The sequence below is a fragment of the Sebastes umbrosus genome, chromosome 11, assembly GCF_015220745.1.
Source record: "Sebastes umbrosus isolate fSebUmb1 chromosome 11, fSebUmb1.pri, whole genome shotgun sequence".
NCBI classification, from domain to species: domain Eukaryota; kingdom Metazoa; phylum Chordata; class Actinopteri; order Perciformes; family Sebastidae; genus Sebastes; species Sebastes umbrosus.
This window is the reverse complement of record NC_051279.1, coordinates 28,229,102-28,251,010: the sequence shown is the minus strand read 5'-3', so window position 1 is coordinate 28,251,010 and position 21,909 is coordinate 28,229,102. Positions and strand designations below refer to the sequence as shown.

Sequence of the window (21,909 nt, the reverse complement as noted above, 5' to 3'; positions counted from 1 at the left end):
GACCAATATAAGTACGATACATTTATTTGTATAGCACCTTTCAAAAGCAGACGTCACAAAGTGCTTTATAATAAAAGCAAATTAAAGATGGAGCAATAGACATGAAATGCAGACAAAGAAATATGCTAAAAACATAAAAAGTACAAGGTTAAATAAAATACAAAAAAGCTAAGCAAAAGCAAGCCTAAACAAGAGGGGTCTTGAGCTGCTTGTTAAGATAAGATAAGATAAGATAAGATAAGATGAACCTTTATTAAACCCCTGAGGGAAATTCAGGTGTCAAAGCAGCAACATCAGCAAACATCAGCAAACATCAGCAAACAGAGTGAAACACAGGAGAGTTACAGGTATACAAAAATTATAAAACTATAATAGAGATATAAAAGATACAGAGTGAAAGGGTGAACATAGTGTGTACAGTCCGTCAATAAATAAATGTAGTATATACATATGTGCAGTCTATAAAGTGGTATATAGGATGTATAGTGTAAAGTAAGTGTAAAGTGCACCAGTGGTTAGAGTCCAACATGGTTGCAGATAGTGCATGTTTAAAGTTCTTAAAGTCCTCATAGTTCTCATATGGGGTGTATTGTTAAGGGTGTTCACAGATCTTAAAGGGGAACACCACCCAAATTAATAATTCCAACATGTTATATTCTTGGCATAGGAAAGTTCAATCAATATTAGTGAAGATGAGCTGGCTCTCTCTCAAAGACAGAAATCAGAGAAGTAAGTCTCAAACTTGTGACGTCATAGGGTATAAAGTTTGGAGCTGCGCCATAGACAATGGTTACGTCCGAAATTCCATACTTTTTATACTTGTTTGTTTACTCTCAGTGTCATCTGTAACATCTTTCCCAGTTCATTGGCTGTGGTTGAAAAGTCTTTTTTGCTTAGGAAGGTTTCTAGCGGAGTGAAATGACCATGGTCTATGGAAAGAGGCTGGGACACAGGCGGACACGGGTCTTGGGGTATAGGGTATAACACATGCACAGTGTAACTGGAGCTGCGATCGTGCGCTGCGATTGACTAAATTTAGTCGAGTGCAGACCAGATTTTACTGCGCATATGTTGTACCCCAAAGGTATGACGCGTGACATCTCCTCATTCCACCCTCTTTGGAAATGACCTGGAAGTATCTAAGAAGCAGCCATGATAAGAGTTGTTCGAATTCTTTAAATGCTAAGGAAAGGTGTTTTAATGCTTCCTTTCTTATCTCCTTTAGCATAGGGAACACTGGACCACCCTTTACGAAAGGAAAGGAGAGAAATGATGTTGATATTCATATAAACTTTTGTCACTGGTAGCCTATATTCCTTTATTTATTTAAATTCCAACCTTGGTAATGAAGTGATATTTTCACTGGTTGTCGCGGGTGAAGCAGCCTGTCACTGAAAGACCTGTGTAAGAACGCACGGGGTGAAGCGGCACCTTTTGTAGTCCATCTTCGGACCCATTTCAAAAACATCCGCCACCGTCGCATCATAATTGCGGAGCCTAGTGTAAGTGCGGTCGGATTGTCTTTTCCAAAGTCCTCATGAATTCTCCTTCACATCTTTCCTTGACCTCATGACGTTTTCCATCGAGGTCAAGGAATAGTGGTTAGGAAAAGACATGAGGACGTCATTTTTTTTTTCACTTTTGGACCGCAGCCATTCTTTAGCAGCTCCAGACTTTATACCCTATGACATCACAAGTTTGAGTTTTAGCACTCTAGTTTTTGGATTTGGGAGAGAGTTGTTCATGTTTACTTATATTTTTTGACTCTCTTAAACCATAGGAACAACATGTATGAAGTTTAAAAATGGGCGTAGTTCCCCTTTAAGTCCAATGGGAGAGAGTTCCAAAGTTTAGAAGCTATAACCTCAAAAGCACAGTCTCTGTTTGTCTTGGAGTGAAGAACAATAATAATAATAGAACTTCTCAAATAGATATTTTGACTTGTCATAGCAGAAAAAGCACAGGTGTACTTGATGTCATCAATTATGGCTCCATTCCATTTAAGTGTCCCAAAAAGCCTTGCCAATGAGCCGACATGCACAGTACTGCTGTCTAGGAGCTGGCACACTTGAATGGAATGCAGTCATCAATAATGTTATTCATTTCACATGTGCTCTTGTGCTATGACATATACAAATATCTGCTGTGAAAAATGTCTATTTCCTGTCAAGGCTTCAGAAGAAGTAGTGTTTAAATGAAATGATTCATTTTTAATATTGGGATATAATGTTGAAAGGAGAATTAATACATAAATACTGTACAAATACACACAGCGTTGAATGACATAACAATGTTTTGTTCAATGTTTGATGCGTGTTCAGGACAGGGACAAGATGTTGGAGTCCTATGTCACGCCACTCCTGATGAGCTATGTGAACAAGTATATAAAGAATCTGAAGCCATCTGACCTGCAGCTGTCTCTCTGGGGAGGCGATGTGGTGCTCAGCAAGTTGGACCTGAAGCTGGATGTGCTGGAACAGGTACTGTATATTGAATATACCCTCTGCTTTCTCTAACTTAAAGACAAGACTTATTGGGATGACAGACATTTTATTTTCTCATTAGATAATGGGCAATGTGGTTATTTTGTTTGCAGGAATGCCATGCAGTTCTAATGGATGATATGAGTTATGAGCTACTGCTCAGTGCTGCTAGTGGGAGGAAAATTAAGTGTTTTTGTTTTCATACACAATTAATGGTCCATATTGCTCGAGCCACACAGGTTCTTAGATTGCCATCGGTGTTTCGACGTATTAATAGTAACTAGTGCATTGAAGTAATATCAGCTTTCTAATATTAAATATCTCTTTCCTCTATATATTATTAATGGGGCTGTCAATCGATTCAAATATTACATCGGGATTAAACAAACATTTTTTAAACTGTTCAAAATGTACCTTAAAGGGAGATTTGTCAATATTTAATACTCTTATCAACATGGGAGTGGGCAAATATGCTGCTTTATGCAAATGTATGTATATATTTATTATTGGATATCAAACACAAAACGATGACAAATATTGTCCAGAAACCCTCACAGGTACTGCATTTAGTATAAAAAATATGCTCAAATCATAACATGGCAAACTCAAGCCCAACAGGCAACAAACTACATATCATAAAATGGGCATGTCTGTAAAGGGGAGACTCGTGGGTACCCATAGAACCCATTTTCAGGACAAGGGACCCCTTTGAAAAAGTCCATGCCAGTTTTTCCTTGCCAAAACTTAGTGTAAGTTTGCAGCGTTATTTAGCCTCCTTTGTGACAAGCTATTATGTTATCGGTAGCAATGGATTCCTTAGGTTTTCTAGTTACATATGATACCAGTATCTTCACTCTAGCTTTAAAACTTCAAAATCGCAAGTTGCGTTAATGGGTTAAAAAATGAGTGGCGTTAAAATGAATTTGCGTTAATGCGTTAACTTTGACAGCCCTAATTATTCAAAATCATAATTTTACATTTTACTTCTTAATTTTTCACTGCAAAGGATTTTAATTGTGTTTGCTCAAACCTCTCATTTTTGTAGTGATTTTTCTAGTTTATTGCACTTTTGTTTATTGCTTTTGTTCTTAAATATTGGTCATCCAGGTACATACAAGATACACTTAAGCTATTAATGGCTAGGATCTCTTAGCATTTTAAAATGAGTAATTTCAGCATTTTGGTTCCTCAACAAAAGAAGCACCTAAGCATATAAACATGACAGTGCAGTCTTTCATAAATTTTGAATTTAAGTTGTTTCACTTAGAACATGAAATAGAGTAAAATGTTTGGAATGGAATTAATATGTGGAGCGTAAGCATGTGCCCCACTAACATATTTTTTTCCCATCCAGTCTACATCTCAACTACAGTGTATAGGCCTATACGTAGTCACAGTATATGGCCTTGACCAGCATCAAAAAAAGCAGCAATGCTCTTCAGCCAGGTACAAACACAGTATCTTTACTGTCATTTTGGAGGAGTTAGATAGATTTACTGAGATATTTCACTTCGCAGTGCTATTTTGACACAGTGTTCTTTTCTACACGTGTAATGTCTGGATTAGATCAATCTGCCTGTCTTGTCTCTTGAGTGGGTTCTGACTGCTTCTGAAGAGCAGACCAAAACACTACCTAACCCAACAGAGATTGTGATGAAAGTTCTTATTGGAAGCAGCTTTAAGCCAACTGACAGTAGGAATTGTGTTAGGATTTTGATGTGTAATGCTATGTCAAAACCTTGGCAATTATCCTCCCTTTTCCTTTGTTTTATTGCATTTCATCCGGACAGTACCTCTTTTGAAATGTGCAATTAGAGATCATCTTCTTAATATAAAGTGAATTTTTTAGTGAAACATTGTGGGGGGTTATCAAGCAGACATATGACGGGTTTTCCTCAGAAATATGTTTGGTTATTAGTTTTTGGCTTAAACTTACAGAGGAGGCATGTAAAGCTTGTGTGTAGGCAGTCTGGTTTCATGGGACTCGTTCTCACACAGAGTAGTTCAAGATGCAGAACAGTGATTCGTCTGCCTCTGAGAAAATCGGACTGATTTTGTTAAAAGCGTGACCAATATGTAATCTGTAGCTGTTGTTTTTACTATCCTCTCGTCCTCAAATATTAGTTTCAAAGAGCGGTTTAGAAAATGGATGGATGAAGGTTCCAAATGTTCTTGAAGCCTCTGTGGTCATATCACCACATGTCCTTACAATGCTGTCTGCATCGCAGATGTAATAAGATAGTACCGATTATTCTAACTGTAGTTTCATAGCTATCTGTTGTTTTCATCTTTTTATGTCTTTGCATATTTATAGGAGTTGAAGCTGCCCTTCACATTCATGAGTGGTCATATCCATGAGCTGCGTATCCACGTACCCTGGACCAAGCTGGGCTCGGAGCCTGTAGTGATTACCATCAACACCATGGAATGCATCCTCAAGCTGAGGGATGGAGCCCAGGTTAGTTCTTCACTGGTATGAGGAACACGTTATCCTTGATTCCACTATAGGGCCAAAACAGGGCTGGCCAGATCTTCTTGTTATTTATGTGAAATTCCTCCTCATGCCAAAGTTAAGATTTCTCGTTTCATTTTCTCTCTGTGTTTCCAAGAAGTTTCGCAATAGTGTTTGTTTTATTAAATAAACAAATGCCCTGTGGTGGGCTTGCTGTGACAAAGGCACGCTATAATCCTGACTAAGCAAGTGAAACTACAACCTACCATTTCATTTTCAGTTTATGCTGGATCCTAATTAAAGTGTTAAATGTTTTAAATACAGTTACAGTTATGTGGGCTAGTATTTGCATCAGTTACCCGCAAGTAATCTAGATATTTTTGTATATTAAAAAAAACTAAATCACAAAAATTGTTTTTACTATTTTTAACTCTAGTTCTTTTGCAAATCCAGCTTTGCCAACTTGCCAACTTTGTTGCTTTACAGACCCTCTTTTTTTCTAAAAAGTGACAAATTTAGCAACTTATTCACACCAGGGAAAAGGTGAGAAATATATTATATAGTAATTCTTTCCCATGCATGCTGTTCAGAGTAACAGTCCACGGCTCTTCTGCCAACAGCACGGGGTCTCTCCCTCTCCTCTTACGCCTTGCACAGACAGTCAGCCGACACAACTACTAAGGTTTATGCAAATGTGCGCGATGACATCAAAAATATGCAAATGAGCATATAATGTCATACAACTAGTGCTAGCTACTTTCATTTTGAAAAGAGTTGGCAACACAGCGCAAATCAACTACATTAATCCATCTGGCCTTTAACAGTTTAATGTCCCACTGCTCGCGCCATCCGATACTTCAAGTTGGTTTGGTGCTGAGGCAAGGGTGTGCTCATTTGGCCCAATATGTGACACATTGTGTCTGGCCTGGCAACTCTGATTTACATCTGTAATGAGCTGTCATGATGACAGACAATCACCCCCCACACAAGCATCAAGGTGAGAATATGAGTCTTGGTACTATGAGTTGGGAGATTTGTTATGGACTATTTTACTGCAGCCGCACTTGCAAACAACAGAGCCCAACCATATTAAAGGGCAGGGCTGTTAATTTGACACAGCTAAGTAACAGTTGCCTTTCTCATTCTTATCCATGCTCGACTACTCTGATGAGAAATGCATTGAAAAAAAATAGGAAAGCAAACAAAGAAACCAGAAGCAAGTAAATCACAGCCTAGTAGAGGCAAATTAAGGCTTTTAAAACAGTGATTTGGATCAAAATCTACATTTTCAAAGGCTTCAGGGATAAAAAGCACATTAGCGAGTGCTGTAGTGATAGTCTGCAATGAGGAGCACATTTCAGAATTTGGCTGTAAAAGTGTATTGTCATCTATACTATTATAATTAACTAATTGCAAATGCTCTTTAAATTTATGAAGAGATGCATCTGCCTTTATTTTTAAACAGATGGATTCCAGCATATTAGCTGTTTTCCCAATGTTTTTGTTATTTAAGAATTGTTGGTTCTACTTAGCCAATATGATTTCACCTCAGCAAAGCACAGTACTCTCACTCACCACATCTAACTCTTAAAAAGAGCGACAGCTTCATTGACTGCTGACCAGAAGTATTACGGGAACTCAAACTGAGGGGTGACTTTACTGAATTTGACCAGTGCTATTTGCTACTTGGCAATCTCCATCTTTAACATGTCATCGGTGTCTGTTTCATTCAGTCTCCAAGCAGTGAACTGTGATTCTCATTCTCATTTACAATTACATTCATAAACAAATTGAGGTTGTTTCACATCTCTGTCAAATTAATGAAGTTTTGTGCGTCTCATGCAGCAATGTGCCAAAAAGGCAGGGAAGGAGAAGACTGCAAGCTAGTAAACATGGACGTGTGAACAATGCCGGGTATCAAACTTCTAAGATAAATCACCTTTGCGAATGTTTTATTGGGAGGAAAATGGATTCATCACGTTTGTAAGACCTCAATGCATTTGGTGAGTGACACAGAATGTAAACAGAAACGTTTTTGTTTACAAGAAAGCTCCCCAGGGCACCTTTAAGCAACGAGAGTGAGATGTTGTCTTTGTAAATTATCAGTAAGAAATGTCATCCCAAGAGAAATATTTATATTATTGTATTTAGTTTAGTTATACATACTTTCAGTTTTTTAAGTGTGGTATATGAAAGCCATTTTTGTTAGATTTGTTGTTGCAGAAGAGCCTGGTCCTACCTTTGCCACCCATGCAGTTTTCAAAATTGAAAGTGTAGCTCGACGCTGGGCCTTTATGGGAAGGTTGAAGTTTCAAGGCCAGATGTCCCAGAAGAAACACATTTCAAGGGAAGTCAATTACAGCTAATTATATAGACTGCGGCAAAAAAGATTTGTAACACATGAGCTTGAGCTGCCCAGAACTAATGGTAAATATCATACCATGCAGGTGGCTACTGCTCGTGCGATCAGGTTTCAGTTTGATGGAAATTTAAACTTGTTATTTATGCCTCATACACAGCTTAAGGTCATGTACCAGTACCGGTACTGGTGTAATGCATGTAGTCTCAAAACAACTATTTGTTACAGATGTTTTGTAAAAGGCTTCCAGTCAAGAAAAGATTTTGGGGGAATTGCAAAGGACGTTTGGACAAATTATTCAGTGGTATGTACACCCATGAGACATAATTTGGAGCAAAGCCAGACTTACAGCAGAAGTCCTTCTAGCATGTGGAATTTAAATGAGCTGCTACACTTCTCTCCTATGAGTGGGAGGCAGGAGGCTGACTACTGTGTTCTTAAGCCAAGAACATTCAGCAGGTTTACTTATATGCTTTAGATTTGCGTAGTTTGGTAACTTGTTTTACACTTATTTCATCTTAATTACACTTTCAACAGCAATATTTGCCATGTCATCTCTGTGGTGGCAGTTTCCTGCTTTGGTCAGCCCAGAGAGAATTTCCTTGATTGAAGGAAAAGGTCTGTTGGCCTTTGTCACATTAGTCTCACAGAAACAAAATTATATTTCTCTGGAGGTTAGATATCCTGTTCATATGCATGTCAGGCCCCGGTCCAGTTTTAATCAGATTCCAGCAGGGATGCAGGGAGTTTGGCATAGGTGTATGCAAAACCCGGGCCATGACAGTTCTCCCTGAAGCCCTCAAGTAATTTGGGTGATGGCCCGCAGGATTTTAAAAAGAGCTGAAAAAATTGATCTGTGTATGGAAAATCTTACATTTTAAAATTAGTAGATTACTAGTGTTTCTTTTTTCCAGTAGAGACAGGAACTTTGTGGTGGGCCTCATGCGGCCAAAGTGTGGAAATGACAAATGATATCATTAATATGGTTTGTTTTCATAATTACCATTAAGGCCTGAGCGCTGGCCTGTAAAAACATCCGTACGTCTTTTGAAGTTCATTAGGGGTTGTGTAATTTGACCGGAATTATTTGGACCTTTTAATGTTCGTGTTCCCCCTCGAGAGGAACTGGGTAATATTAGGGATATTCAGATTGCTCAATAGGGCCCATCTGCAAAGCACCAAGAGCAGCTCACAATTATAGTTTCCAGCAAATGTGGAAATTTGGGCGTTTAGCAGCAGTTGGAGATTACAGCTCCTGCTGACAGTGTAATTGCTTAAAATGGGCTGTAATGAGGACTTGTATTGCAGAAAGTAGAAAAAATGTTGTCAACTTGTTTTTGACATTCACTTTACAAACTGGAGGCCATTTACAAACAGAATTAGATTTTATATGGGCCTTTTTGTTTCCTACAGCCACATGGTGCCCTGAAGCAAGCTTAGAAATCTTCATTGATCATGTTCAGGCTGCCTGTTTTACTTGAAGATTAGACACTGTACATGCTTTCTTTAGTGCACATCTCTATTTTCAAATCACTACCACTTTTGTTTAGTTTTCAGAGTTATTGTGCATGTACATCTCCCCTTATATTTTGCTATTCAGTTTCTAAGTCCAAAAATGTAAATCGTTCATGTTTGAGTTGAATAATTAGTGTGGACATCTCCATGGGAAATTAGACTAAGCCCTGGTCTATGCCTAAGAGCTCAATGTATGTAACAGGAGATTGGTCATGGGGATGAAAGGGTTTTGTAGTAGTCAACTTTAACTTCTTTCTTCTTGTGCAAAGACACACTCAACGTGGCCCCTCTTGGGTTACTTGATATGAATGAACTGTTTGATCTGAGCCCGTTCTAAATTAAAAAGCAATCTGAAAATGTCAAAAGCTGCACAGGATAAAACAATGGTTTTAAAAGCTGTCATTCTATATACAGAGCCCCTAAGGGACCTGGAGTTATTAATATAACTCATAAGGTCTCCATCTAGTGTCTTCTTTTCCCCATGGAAATCTCATGGAAGGAGTTAGCGGCAATCTTCAGTTTTACAGCTTCACACCACACTATTCACATCCAGGACAGTTCTGTATTTGGTATATTTATTTTTTTCATTAGGTGGTTGTCATTTGAAGGTTTTCAGCGCAGATGTGGTGGATTGGAGCTGGTCTGTGATGTGATACTGAGCATTTGATTTAAGGCAAACTTCCCCCTTTAATGAGGAGAAGGATAAAGGGATGAAGCCCGAGTTAGAATTTATTGTGCGGCTGTTTTTTGTTTTTGTTCTTGTATTTGTAGCTAGCTTAATGAAAGACCTAACGGCTAACACTGATGTAATGTTGCAAAATTACGGGCACCTTTTTTTCTTCTTCTTGACATTTTGGTAAACTGCTGCAGATGTTGAAGATGAGGTGTGATCAGCAAAGACAGAGAGGAACTGGCTGGACAGCAGTTACAGTGGATCATAACACTCTCAGGCACTCTTTATTTTTTTACGAGACAAAGATAAGGGCTTGGGTTTACCGAGGAGAGCCTTTCTGGTTTTGGCTCGGCTCGCTGCTTGATCTGGGAGTTTTATGGCCGCTGAGTGCATTTGCCACTGATGTGGAGGTTCTGATTGATGCATTGCCTCAAGATGATTTGGGGAGGTGCCTCTGAGACTTGTTGGTTTGGCATATGGTCCAACTAGGCCCTTTCTTCTGTTAGATTCCTTCCAAACTATTTTTAGGGCTTTACACCACCAGACCTCATTGCTCCTAAATAATGGGTAATACATGTGAATTAGGGAACCCCGTTTCGAAGACTCCTTAAAACCCCCAAATTATTATTCCGTCGCTAAATCTACCACCTACAAGACAAAGGATCGCTGCTTTGGCTTTCAAAGTTAAACAGAAATCTAGATGTGATACTTTTTAATATCAAACAGTCAGTCACACACAGGTTTTAAAACATTGTGACCTTGTTGTGGAGTTATGCTGTGGATGCTACTGCTTTAACATGTGGTTAGGGTTGAATCCACAACCCACTAAATAGGAAACCTGGGATGTATGGACTGTTATCAGCTTCTGTGTTAAGCTTGTTGCTGTGGTTATTTGTAGTTATGCTTTACATGCTGGTTTAAATCGAGACATGTAATTCTCGTTGATGGAGTGTGAACAAAGTGACAATGAAAAGCACAAGGACTCTATTTTTCAAAAATGTCATTGTGTCATCCAGTAAAACATTAAACAAGCAATCAAATGTACCTTCACTGTCATTCTCTGTAGTATACAGTCTCCTCTGACAGAATGAGACCCAGTCTGTTTGTGCAACTCATCTTTCACAAGTCAGAAAACACAAAGGAAAAAGTTAAACAAGAAAACAGCCCCTGGAAGTTTGCAATCAGATAGCACAAACTGGATAATCTCTGTCCCAATGCCATCCGGAAATCTTGCCTTTGATTCTCCGGCTCGCAGGGAGCAAATGGCTTACAGAGATTGCACCATAAATCCGTCTGATCATCAGCTCAGCGGGGCCTTGTCTTCAGGACTGAGGAGACAGAGGGTGCAGACATGGAGCTTCGGAGAATCTATTTTCCTTGAATCCAACCCCCCGTAGCGGTAACAAAACCCATCTCTGACTGTAAATAATAAAAAGATGGAGTAATGTTGGCACACTGTGGATTCCTCGGGCAGGTTGGAAGCCAGAGCAAGTGTTCTGATGAGAGACAAAGAGAACTATAGAGAGACAGCAGTAGATTGAACATCAGAGTGCTTGGGAGTGGTTATGAAAGGATCTATGTGTGTAAGTCCCTGTATATGTGTTTGTATTCTGTCATAAAAATTTCCATGGCTATGAAGATGAGATTGTTTATAGTTTGTCAGGCCTTCATATAAACTTATCCTGAAAGCCCACATCCATTGTTTGTTTTAGGACCCATCTAGAGATTTGCCCTTTAACAATTGTCTTTTGTATTGTTATATGAATGGGGTGTGCATACATTTAATAAACTGGCAACTGTAATACCAACGATTTGTCTTATGTGGGCAAGACTTAGAGATATTTCAGGTGAGACTAAATCTGATGACAGTGGGGAGAAGACCAGAGACGAGGGTGCCCACTGTCACATGTACTGTACGTTGATAACCTCAGGCCAACCCACTTGGTGACAGCATTGTTCAATCCACAGAAGGCCTAGATGTTGAAATGATGCTGAAATGTTCTGGTCAGTAAGTCTATATTTCACCAGTGGGCAACCTCCGGGTCTGAAGGGTGAAGCCAATGCGGGAGTGCCTTCAATTTGCATTCTTTCTAACGGCCAGCAGGGGGCGACTCCTCTGGTTGCAAAAAGAAGTCTGATTGTAGAACTTTATCCTTTCACAGTGTTTCTTCAGTTCATCAAAGTTTGATGATGTTGATGATGATGATATTGAGGATGTTGTTAATGATGATGATCATGACAAAAAAATCCATTTGGACTTGAAGCTGTTGTTAGCACTTAACTCACGTTGTTCTAGATGCTTGCGTGTGTTGTACAAACTCTCAGATTTACGTCGCTTTGGACGAAAGCGTCTGCTAAAGGAAATTGGAGAATTGTAGAAAGTTAATTGTAACATCTAGTCGCCTAGAAATGTCTTGGGTTCGGTTGCAAGTGGCTCCACCCTCTTGTGTCACTTGTGGTTGCAAAAAGCCAAGATGGCGAGGGCCAAGAAGCCGAACTGGAGGCTTCAAAAAGGCCTTCCACAAACCAATGGGTGACGTCACGGTGACTACGTCCCAATAAAAGATAATTCTAGGACATAGACCAAGCATGTAATTCACTATGCTGTATTTGTCTGTCCCCTCATTCAAGTTCTCAACATAGAGTGACCCATTACACTGGTCTGTGTTTGGCATTCCAAACTGATTCAAAGCATCTGCAGAAAGCAACGCACAAGTGTGTCATTCCAGCAGAAGGCCTTGCACTCAGCCACCACTGGCTGTGAGTCAGCCAACGCTATACTACCCACAGCGTTGCACTGCTTTGTCTTTGAGGCTTGATGGAGTTTTGGGTTTCTGGTGGGATGAGGTTACTTCAGCTCCTCAGACAGTCCTCAGACACAGGAAAGCTGTCGGGGGGAAAAATTAAACCCAACGGCTTCCTGCATCCAGTGAGTCAAGTGGTGATCAATACTCTCTGGGCAGGATGCTGCTTCTCCACAATTTAATCCCTGCTCTCAGGCCATCCGGACTCTAGCAATCCCTCAATGGAGCTTATTAGTTGCCGGGTGCTCCTGGTGATATTGCAGTCTGGGAAACGATTACCTTGCAATTAAGGCTAATGTTTGCTTTATTAGTGCTTTCTTTGGACAGAAATTTGGGGAAGATAGTGTGTCGCAATTAGGAAAACCACATGCTTTATGGGTCTTAAATTTAAACAGACACAATAGGAAGAGATTGCATTAAATTAGGGAACACGTTTAGCACTTTATATTGCTTTTAAGATCTTAAGTGTTGTGTGTGAGTGTGCCACAGCAGGCTCTCATTTATGTCATTTCATTTAGTTTTTTGGGTGCCGCAGAGACTAAGGCAACCAGATTTGGGTCATTTTTCACAATATTTCATCATGTAATTGCTCTAACCACATTTATAGAAATGGATTTTTTTTTTTACATTGGGTGAGACAGAAAGTGACAAAAAGGAGTAACACGGTAACTGAGCGCCTCTGTGTGTGTAATTTCTCAGTGGGGAAAGGTAGGCTTGTGTGACTCCATGTTACACAAACTGTGGGTGGTCTGTGTTTTATGTCTCAGGGTGAGTGTGTGCTCCATTTAGCAGACCCTCACCCCTTTGACCTATGAATAATTTCACTCTTATTATAGAAATGATGACGCCATTTAAGGCAGGACATTTTAACCAGGAAAATCATGCATGCAGAGCGAGTCAGTAGCAAGCTATTTGGTGGAGCGTACATCTTTTTTTCCAATACTAAATTCAATTTTATCCATAACACATTTTATATGTAGCACTTAATGATTCCTAATGCCAGAGGAATATTGATCTGGTACAGAAGTAGCTCCCCTGCTCTACTTTGTGTGTTGGTGTATGAGTTAGATTCCACTTGCCCCAGAGTGTGCCGGATTTGGTAGTGTTTGCTTTTATCTTGGTTGGCCAGGGTGCTTGTAATGTGTGGGTAAGAGAAGAAGAATGTAATATGAATAATTGCACGACATGTCACTCTCCATGGTGGGGGAGGGAAGAAAAGGGGATTGTGTGGTGAAGGCATGTGGTTAGCTGAAAAGATAATAAACATGCAGATCTTGAGGGAGTGTATCGCTCTGGCTTGACATTGGCCATATTGCTTGTTTAAAATGACCAACACGATAAGAGTTTGCATGCTATAATTGAGTTGTACGTGCTCCTAATCTTTCATAAAAACTTTTTGACAGTTATAATTTCCAGTTGACAACAGAATAGAGATATTGGGTTGCTGATTGGTTGAGATACAGCATCACAGAGATATCAAGGAGTATGAGGTAATACACATTTCATAAAGCTGAAGTTGATATTTGAAAAGTTGAAAGTAAGGCTTGAGATTTTAAGCCGTGGCTTAAAAGTGAAAAATAGGACGTGAAAATGTAAATGTTTGAATGTGTTTGGAAACCCTTTCTTCTCTCAATGTTTGCAGTGCTACAAAAGTTTGACTTCAGGGTTTTCCAGCACAACTTAGAGATTTAACATATTCTCTTTAAAGATTCAAACCTGCTCTTTCAGCTTTGCATGCTGGGATTTCTAACATCATTTTAAGTAGGGAAAAATCTGAAATTTAAAGAGCAGCTCAAAACAACCCAAACCAGCCTGGGCAGTAACAAAGGGTTAATCCTCCGCCACAACTTTGCAAGCTGTTTTATCTCACAACTATGTGTTCACACATTCAAGTTTAGTAACATTACAGACATTATATCGTAGACATGAGTATAAACCAGGTATTACAGATATTTTAAAGGTGCTCTATATGATAACCAGAGCATTAATATAGCAGCAAACAACTATTTGCTATGTAAAGATTTAGAGGAGTAATGTCGACCTGAGCAGAGTTTTTTTTTTTTTTTTCCCGCACGTCAATATATTTTTTCAAACTGTTGTGTTTGTTATGAAATGTAATGTAATGAGAAATCTATGTATTTTTTTGGAACATGGTTGATTTTCTGAGCTTCCGCATCGTGAATAAAGGCATCAACCAATCACGTAGTGCAGAACGGGTTGAGTTGCGATTATATTTATGAAACAACAACACAAAGGCTCTGTAGTCCGAACCAAGACGGCAAACTTTATTACTACTTTCAACCCTGACAAAGGCAGCGAGACTAGATTCACTCCTTCCATTCTTACCTTTCACAATAAAAGCCCTAGATATAATATTCACAGGAGGAGTGTTTCACATTTTCGTGTTGTTTATTCGTCACGCCCCTGGTGTGTAACGGCCTTTACTTTTAACCTTTCAACTTTTAAAACAGGACAGCACTCTGGCTATTGGCCAGAGGCAGGCCTCTTGTTGCATTGGTTTGTTATCCAAAAAGTTAAGAAATGAAAAATGTCTTCTTTCATTACACTGATGAAGACAATAAGAGGCTTGAGATCCATGGACAAGAACCGGGTTACGGCTCCAAGATGTTTCAAGGATGAAATTGAAATGAAATTTTTTCCCAAAGTAAGGTTGACAGTTTTCCATCTCTCAAGTAAGCTGATGAATGATGACAGTACCTCAGTTGCTTTGAAACCCGGCGTATAAACGCTATGCAAACATAAGGCCTGCTGCATTCCGCTTGCGTGCTCAAACCTCCTGCAATATGGCTTTGGTATTTCTCAACATTGACGGAAAGTCCTCTCCCATTTCTCTCTGTTTGATTTATTCTATCTTGCTGGTTTCAGAACATTGATACTCTCCAAGAACACTTAGGCCTCTACAGTGCATGCCTTCCAGCTGCACCTCACATGTGCAATTAAGTTGTCAGAGTAGCCTCAGCCACCGCTTGCGCTGTTCGTGGAGGCTGGTGCTTACATCGTTTGAGGGGTGCTTATGTCTTGTATAATGTGCTTAATATTGTGTATGAAATAATGGGCAAAGCGCGGAACAGGGATGGTCCAGTTTTCGACAGATGAACGGCAGTTTATGTTAAAAATCTGGTTCTCACCACTAGTTTTTCAGCAACTCGCCAAAATACAAAAAGATAGAAATATCTCTATTGGATGCTCATTTACTTTAACATTTGTAAAGATTATTAATTAACTTCAATATCATGTCGGAAAGTGACAAGGGTTTTCTCTATAGATTAACTACATGATATATAACTGGGGACTGATTATTATTTGGATTAGATATTAACAGTTTAGACTAAAGTGTTTGGGAATTCCCCCGTGTGTGTCGTACTGGACTTGACTAAGATGTGTGTTTTTTTGCACATGCCTGTGTGTGTGTGTGTGTGTGTGTGTGTGTGTGTGTCAGGGGTCTGCGTGGAGTGTTTTATTGTAGCTAACACATTGCAGTTATTAGCATTAGGGGGTAGCTGTGCCAGCGTAAGCAGCATGCCTCACATGCTCAGCCTGGGCTTGTGGTTAGCTGATGGAGACATCTGAAGGACCAGAGCCTCTCAGATCTAAATCAGGAACAATTTCTCCCTCTTTCCCATTCTCTCTCTCTGTGTCTCCTTCTCGTTTGATTTTTTTCCCCCCACTTTGCTGTTGTCTCACTCTTCTTTTTCTTCTTTTCTGTCTTGGCTTTTTTGTGCTCTAACCGTTGCTTCCCTCACTCTTTTTTCACACTCTTTGCTCTCTTTCATTTTATATCTCTGTCCCTTTCCTCTGCGTTTTCTCCTTTTCAACAGTGATACAACAGTTGTGCGTGTCAGGTGCAATAATACTAACAGTGCACTGCAGGTCACCAGCAGGAACATGGTATGTTAAAGGGATAGTTGTATAAGGTACTTATCTACAGTCAGTGTATTAACACCTAAACAAATCAATATCAGTTTAAGGGCACGCTATATTTAGAATATTTTCGCCGGTTAACCTTGCCATGAGATAGCTATACAGTCTATGTTTCCGACAGGGAACTGAAGCATTTATCTATGCTCTCGCCAAACCAACCAGACTCCATTGAAAAAAACAGTAATTTTACCTCGCAGAACACAGGAGTTGCTGATCTACCGCTGCCTCGACTGGTTAGTTTGTTTGTGTTATTGTGTGACTTTGGTGAATCTGAACTCACCAAAGTCACACAAAAACTACTGTTTTTTTCAATGGAGTCTGGTGGCTTTGAAGAGAGCACAGATGGATACAGCGGCTTCAGTTTCGTGATGAAAAGGGATGTCTGACGGCAAAGTAAAGCGGTGAAAATATTCTAAATATAGCGTACACTTAAACTTACATTGATTTTTTTTTTTTACGGTGGGCCTTTCTTTTAGGTGGCTAAAATATGTTTTGCTGCCAGCCCCGTCCACAGCAGTACCTTGCTTTGATTCCGTATGGTAACTCCTGTCTGCTTCTCCAAAATGGGGGCGTGCTGACCGCCATCTACTGTAGGTAATACACTGACTATGAATAAGTCATTTATACAACCACACTTCAGAACACCCGAACTATCCCTCAATATCAAAAGGTCACTGGGCAGAATTTCAATGGGCTCCAAGGAAAAGGAAAATGGAGACAGCAGTGATCTCGACTGTCCAGCCTGGATCCAAATTCCATCACGGCACCTTCATCAGAACGAGTCACTAGCCTGTCTGAGTTCCTTGTTCTTGGCTTTTAATCTAGTCTTGGGATTAGAGTAACTATGACCTAAGATCTTTTGTTAGAACAGCAATTGTGGAAAACAAACATTGTTAGCGAGGTTGAAAGAGCACTGACCTCAGCACTCCCTCTGCTTTGAAATGTCTTACTGCTGACCTGCTTACTGTACTGAGAAATAACAAGCAATGTAGCTATTTTGTAACAAAGAAACCGATTTCATGCATGAATACACTGGCTTTGAGATTAACTAGATTAATGGAGAATTATGCACACTTTAACTAGAGCAGCAACAGCTACTGTACCACAAACACAAGATTGGGTTTAAACCAATACAGAATGTAATAGGTCCATTGTAGAGCTAAAATTCAGTTTAACGGGTCACAACATAGTAATAATGGCACTTACTGGTCCATATTACTGAGATGCTGTAGGACAGGTCTTTGTCCAAACTTCTGTCCAGCATAAAAGAGGTTCAAGGAGGGCACCAAGCTCAAGGTTTGGCTTGTGGCTTTTTACTGTTATGGTGGTTTTACTGTGTACAGTGTGCAAATATTTTACTGTCCCTTGGTAAAAGATCTGTGTAACTGCAGCCAATAGTATCCTCTCAGGTGAAGATAATGCAACGGCTTTCTGTTGCTGCCTGTGGGTCCAGTCCATCGCTGGGATCCCTGTTTGTCTTTGTTGTTATTCTGGGCACGTTGGAGGCAGATATTAAACATAGCCAGTTTGACTTGGGTACAGTGGAGGCACTCTTGGCAGAGACCTCCAGCATGACATCACCAGTGCTGTCGTTGTGATTCCCCCCGCTTTAGAGTGAAATAGTTTCGTAATTGTGCATTCTCCTTTTGGCGTTGGAGTCTTTTCCATGTCCCTGCTCCCTCCTCTTTAATGAACATGTTATATCTTTGGGCTTCTGAAAGAAAGAAGGCCTATGCTTGGAAAGTTATAGTGCTTTCATTGTAACAGTTTGCAGAGATGAAATGTGCTTAGTTGCACTTCTGGTATTACAAACCTTGTACACGTCCTTTTGAAATGATTCTAAAGAAAGTCTTTCTATTCTGTTGTGGTCGCGGTGTGACGGTTTTGAAAAACACAAATTACAGATTATTAATTTGACTATAAAGAAAATAACAAGAGTTTGCATATTTTAGTATGGATTGCATATTTTTATGGACTGTCTCCCCTTCATATGAAGTCAGGGATATTTTGACAGTTAATATTTTAATATGTGCTGAATAGTTGCAGTGTGTGGTTTCACATAAGACAACCCACTTGGAAAAGACTTTTATATGACTTTTATATATTTTTTATAGCTTTACTTTTGACATGAGGAAGCATCTCATAACTGTGCTTAAAGGGATAGTTTGGGTGTTTTGAAGTGGGTGTTGTATGAGGTACTTATCCATAGTAGGTGTAATACTTACAGAAGATAACAGTCGGCGTGCCCCCAACATCGAGAAAAATAGACTGGACCACCGATACCGAAGCAAAGCAATACAGTGTTGTGGATGGGGACGGCAGAAAAACGTATTTTTGCCACCTAAAAGAAAGGCCGACCTAAAAAAATTGATTGCGTATTACTAACAGTACGCAATATTTGGAATATTTGCTGACGGCAAACTGAACAGAAAGTGAAACGTATCTATATTGTTTTTGTTGTCTAAACGTGCTCGCTTTGGCGAGAGCATAGATAAGTTTCACTTTCAGTTCAGTTCCCCATCGGAAAGGAGAAGGAAAGGGCTGTCTGACGGCAAGATAAAACGGTGAAAATATTCTAAATATAGCCTTAGGTGAGCCTTTCTTTCAGGTGGCAAAAATATGTTTTTCTGCGGTCCCGTCCACAGCGAGGTATGGGTGTGTCGGTACTTCTGTCTGTTTCTCCAAGCTGGGGGCACGCCGACTGTAAGTAATACACCTATTATGGGTAAGTTCCTCTTACGACCCCACTTCAAAACACCCAAACTATCCCTTTAAAATCGTCCCTCTTTGCTATTTCAAATAAGTTGTAGACTATTGAATGTTTATTGATTATTTTAGTTGCATTTTTGCCATGTACTGTTTGATTTTTCATAGAAATAAAAAAACCAAAATCATGAAAGTAGCTTTTTCTTTTGCAAGCTGAGCTTTTTCAGAAACTATTTAAGATGCACTTCCTGTGTTACTCTGACTTTATTTGTGCAGAAAAACAAAGCTGAGGAATACACCAGTTCAGCTGAACTACTGAAGCACATTATAATGTGTACGTTTCAGGACTGTAATATTTCATTAGTGCAATATATGAACTGAAAGTGGGGATTTTCTTTCACAGTGGTGGATTTGATTACTTGAAGAGAGGGGGAAAGGGAGAGAGAAAGAGAGAGCACATTTTTGTAATGAGCTGTTTTCATTGAGATAATTATTCAGAATGTCACACGATGTGATATTCATCTGGGCTCATTTCGGGCTCTAATCCCTCCAATCTGCCATGGATTCCAGCTGCACGGCTCCGCTGTGTTTTTAAGAGTATGGTTCTTTACATTAGTGTGTGAGACTGCGCACATGCTTTTGTGTAGAAGTATTTGTCTTTAGTGTACATTCGTAGGGTAGTTGTGTGTTGGTATAAGACCTTTTCTCATTTGTGAGTCTTTTGAATGTGACGGTGAGTGTGAGAAATTCTGTCCTTACATTTCTGGCTGGCAGCAGCCTTCTCTAGTCTACCTCCGTTTGAGGAGAAAATGAAACCACTGTCTTTAATCATGGTGTAATGGCTTTCTGCATTTGTTACAGTTTCATTAAAAACCCATTAGCGGCTAATTTTTAGTTGAGCTGATGGATGGGTTTCGAAGCCAAGGGACGTTAAAGGAAAGGTAATTTGAGTCTTCAGCTTTACATTCCAGTGGGGTCGTCATCAATGGCTGCATACCAGTTGACATTACTGGAACCATCCCAAATTGTGACTGTATGTTTGAAACAGTGAGCCACTTTTCGCGTCCTCGTTCCTCTCGGTGCCAGCTGGAAACCATTCTTATGAGAACCAGAGTCATCACTGTTAAAACAAGCGTCAGACGAGCTGGTTATGGATCGGATGAGAAGCTCTAGAATAAGCGGAGAGATGAAGAAGATAAGAACAACAAACTAGGAGCAACTGTATAAAAAGGACATAGATTGTAGATAAGGAAGATGGAAAGAAGTGAAAATGGATAGGAAGTAGGAAGGAATAAGGACAGGTGAAGAAACAAAATTTGTAAGAGCGAGATGACACGAGGAGGAGAGAGGACATCAAGTAACACTGAGAACAGAGGCACTGCTTCAAGAGCAGACCGGTGTAGTTTTTGCTGAATGTGGGATGTGTGTATCATGTCAGCAGTGATTGTTTTCAGTATTATTGAGGCGTGGGAAAAAAAAAATCGATTCACCTATGTATTGCTTTTTTTTACGATTTTGAAATAGATTTTTTTAGTGACAGAATCGATATATTTGCTGAGTCTATACGGAGGTAGATGGAAGTTACCATTGTTGTAGTCTGAGTAACGTAACATCGTATCCGTTCAGTGTCCGTCCACCAAAACAAACCAGCCGGCCGCTGCGAAACGAAAAAGTAGAAATTGTCCGCATGGATATGACCTCCACCCTCACATGTTAAATCATACATCATGGCTAAAACTGCATACTAACTCTGTCATGGACAGGAAACTTTATCGTATTGCGGTAACGTGTGGTCAAGCCAGCCGTCACTCTCATCCCCGTGGGCAAATGGGCCGATGCTACAACTGTAGAGCACCCATATACTGACATTTATGTTAAATGCATTCAAACGGCCCCGATGGAGCTGACCATGGATGTATAAAGAGAACGGAGCTGACGGGAGAGCTAGAGACGGACTTGGAGAAGTTAGAGGACTATGTCCGGTTTTCAAAATAAGGTGTTAACAAAGGGAACTGTATATAAAAAATACATATATGTAAATAAGATTGTTTGGATTATATTCACCAGAAGTATAAAACATTACATGTCCCTTATAAATTAAAAATAAAATACCACTAATTTGTGAGGGAAATGTCTTTATTCTTTGATTTTTGGGTTGCTGGAAAAAATGTAATAAATAATTCCTGACAATGACTGATATATTTGACTTCAGGGCATCTCTGACTACGTACATGCTGAAAATCAAACATTCTTACCGTATTAATTTTGATATTTTCCAAAGTAAAAGTCCCAAGAAGTGTTTGATTAAACATTTTCCCACAAAAATTGCAATAAATCGCAATTTCGAATTGCAATTACAGTAGAATCCCAATGCTTAAAAATCCCAATACATATTGAATCGGCACCCAAGTACCGGATAGTATCAAATCGGGAGATAGGTGAATCGTCCCAGCCCTAGTATTATTCTGGAAAAACAATCAGAGACCCATCACATCCACAGTGTCTCCTACCATTCCCTGGCAGCCAGTATTAGAGAGGTTTTGTATTATTTCTATTATTATATGGCAAAATGTGTTGTGTGTGTGAGTGTTTTTGTAGAAGGAGGGAGGAGGTCTGATTGCTGGATCCTCCCCAGGGATGGTGCTCTGTGGGCCCTGACATGGGGGACAGGGCCTCTACTTGTCAGACCCAGCGAGTGTGTCTGTGTTTGTGTGTATATGAGTGATTTGGAGGAGGAGGAGTGTGTGGAGGGGGTCTGTCTGAGATAAGGAGCTATTGGGTTTCCTTCATTTATTTTCTCACTCCATAGGCGTTCGCCCTCCGCTGCCTGGCCTCCAATCTCCAGGCCCGCTGCTTTGATGTCAGCATGAGTTCGCCAGCAACCTGCAGAGGAAAAAACAACAATAACAAAGAGTGTGTTTATCCAGCAATGGTCTTCTGCATGCAGCCATTAATCTGCTGAAACTGTGTGAAAT

General features: G+C 39.8%; 1 protein-coding gene across 7 annotated transcripts in view; it reads left to right on the top strand.

Moving 5' to 3' along the window:
- Nucleotides 1-21,909, top strand: part of LOC119497149 (vacuolar protein sorting-associated protein 13B-like) — a 393,997-nt gene that overhangs the window by 705 nt on the left and 371,383 nt on the right. For 6 of the 7 annotated variants that reach the window (XM_037785043.1, XM_037785041.1, XM_037785045.1 and 3 more), the window contains exons 2-3: nt 2,322-2,480; nt 4,798-4,941. In XM_037785043.1, coding sequence (XP_037640971.1) covers nt 2,334-2,480; nt 4,798-4,941 — 291 coding nt within the window. In that variant the 5' untranslated portion in view covers nt 2,322-2,333. Of the gene's footprint in view, nt 1-2,321; nt 2,481-4,797; nt 4,942-21,909 lie in introns of those variants that run through there. The other variant, XM_037785042.1, reaches the window with a different exon arrangement.